Below are 1,355 nucleotides of genomic sequence, written 5' to 3'. Positions count from 1 at the left end.
CAGAAACATCTGGAGCATCAGCTGCAGCAGCATCTGGAGCGTCAGCTGCAGAAACATCTGGAGCTGTATGTGCGGTTCCGGCCGTCAGTCGGTCGGCTCGTTAGCAGACATCATTGTTTGTTTGTTTGTTTGTTGTTTTTTACATTAATTCTGCTGCTTGAAAATAAACTACATAAAAGAATATTTAACTTTTGAAAAGATTTTGAACGACTTTACAGGAAAAAAAGACGACAGCAGGAAACACACACACAGAGACACACACACACACACCAAGTCCCTTTTACTTAGGAAACACAGCTGTGTGTGTGTGTGTGTGTGTGTGTGTGTTAATTATCCAGCTCTGCTCTCCTCAAATCTCAGCCTGTTCACAGAGCCGTTAACGAGGTGCACAGAACTCGTTGAATAATTAATATCACCTCATCAATATTCTATCTGCTGAGTGGGAGGAACCGGAGGAACCAGAGGAACCGGAAGAACCGGAGGAACCGGAGGAACCGGAGGAACCGGAGGAACCGGAGGAACCAGAGGAACCGGAGGAACCAGAGGAACCGGAGGAACCAGAAGAACCAGAGGAACCGAAGGAACCAGAGGAACCGGAGGAACCGAAGGAACCAGAGGAACCGGAGGAACCGGAGGAACCAGAGGAACCGGAGGAACCAGAAGAACCAGAGGAACCGAAGGAACCAGAGGAACCAGAGGAACCGGAGGAACCAGAGGAACCGGAGGAACCGGAGGAACCAGAGGAACCAGAGGAACCGGAGGAACCAGAGGAACCGGAGGCCCTCAGATCAGGACTGACTGCTCTGACGGGACCTGCAGTTCCAGACTCTGGTGTTCCTGGAGGGTCTTCGGTTCCTCCTAAACACCTAGAAGCAGGAAACATGAGGAACCTGCACCCAGAACGTCTTACATAAAGCCAGGTTACCGTGGAAACCAAGTCTGTGACCCAGTTTCACTCACAGGAGCTCATTACACAACATCAGGAGAACTCATCGTCCCTCCGTCTGCATCTTCATCGCTCAGGGAGGAGGAGGAGGAGCTTCAGGAACCAATAATCTGACTGATCACTGATCCAGGATCAGAGACACCATCTGAAACCAAAGATCAGCCGGAAAATTAAACTAAATGTTCTGAAGACCAGCAGGAGGTCAGGACTTCTGAGCTGAGACCGAACAAGACTCTTATTCTGAAGGGCATCTATGAGCTTTGTTCTGAAACTCCCGATAAACCTCCGTTTCCTGCTTTAGGACCGGGTTTAGAGCTCTAACAGGACCAGGTTTAGAGCTCCAACAGGACCGGGTTTAGAGCTCCAACAGGACCGGGTTTAGAGCTCCAACAGGACCGGGTTTAGAGCT

At 50.2% G+C, this 1,355-nt stretch overlaps 1 protein-coding gene across 1 annotated transcript in view; it reads right to left on the bottom strand.

The window, feature by feature from the left end:
* LOC108229047 (leucine-rich repeat neuronal protein 1) overlaps window positions 1–1,331 on the bottom strand; it is a 9,847-nt gene extending 8,516 nt beyond the window's left edge. The window contains exon 1 of the mRNA XM_037976816.1: window positions 961–1,331. Within this exon, the coding sequence (XP_037832744.1) occupies window positions 961–970 (10 nt within the window). The 5' untranslated portion in view covers window positions 971–1,331. The remainder of the gene's footprint in view (window positions 1–960) is intronic.
* Between the last annotated feature and the right edge of the window lie 24 nt (window positions 1,332–1,355).

This window comes from Kryptolebias marmoratus, linkage group LG8 (assembly GCF_001649575.2).
Source record: "Kryptolebias marmoratus isolate JLee-2015 linkage group LG8, ASM164957v2, whole genome shotgun sequence".
NCBI lineage: Eukaryota > Metazoa > Chordata > Actinopteri > Cyprinodontiformes > Rivulidae > Kryptolebias > Kryptolebias marmoratus.
Note: the sequence above shows the minus strand (reverse complement) of the source record. Positions and strands in the feature narration are given on the sequence as shown.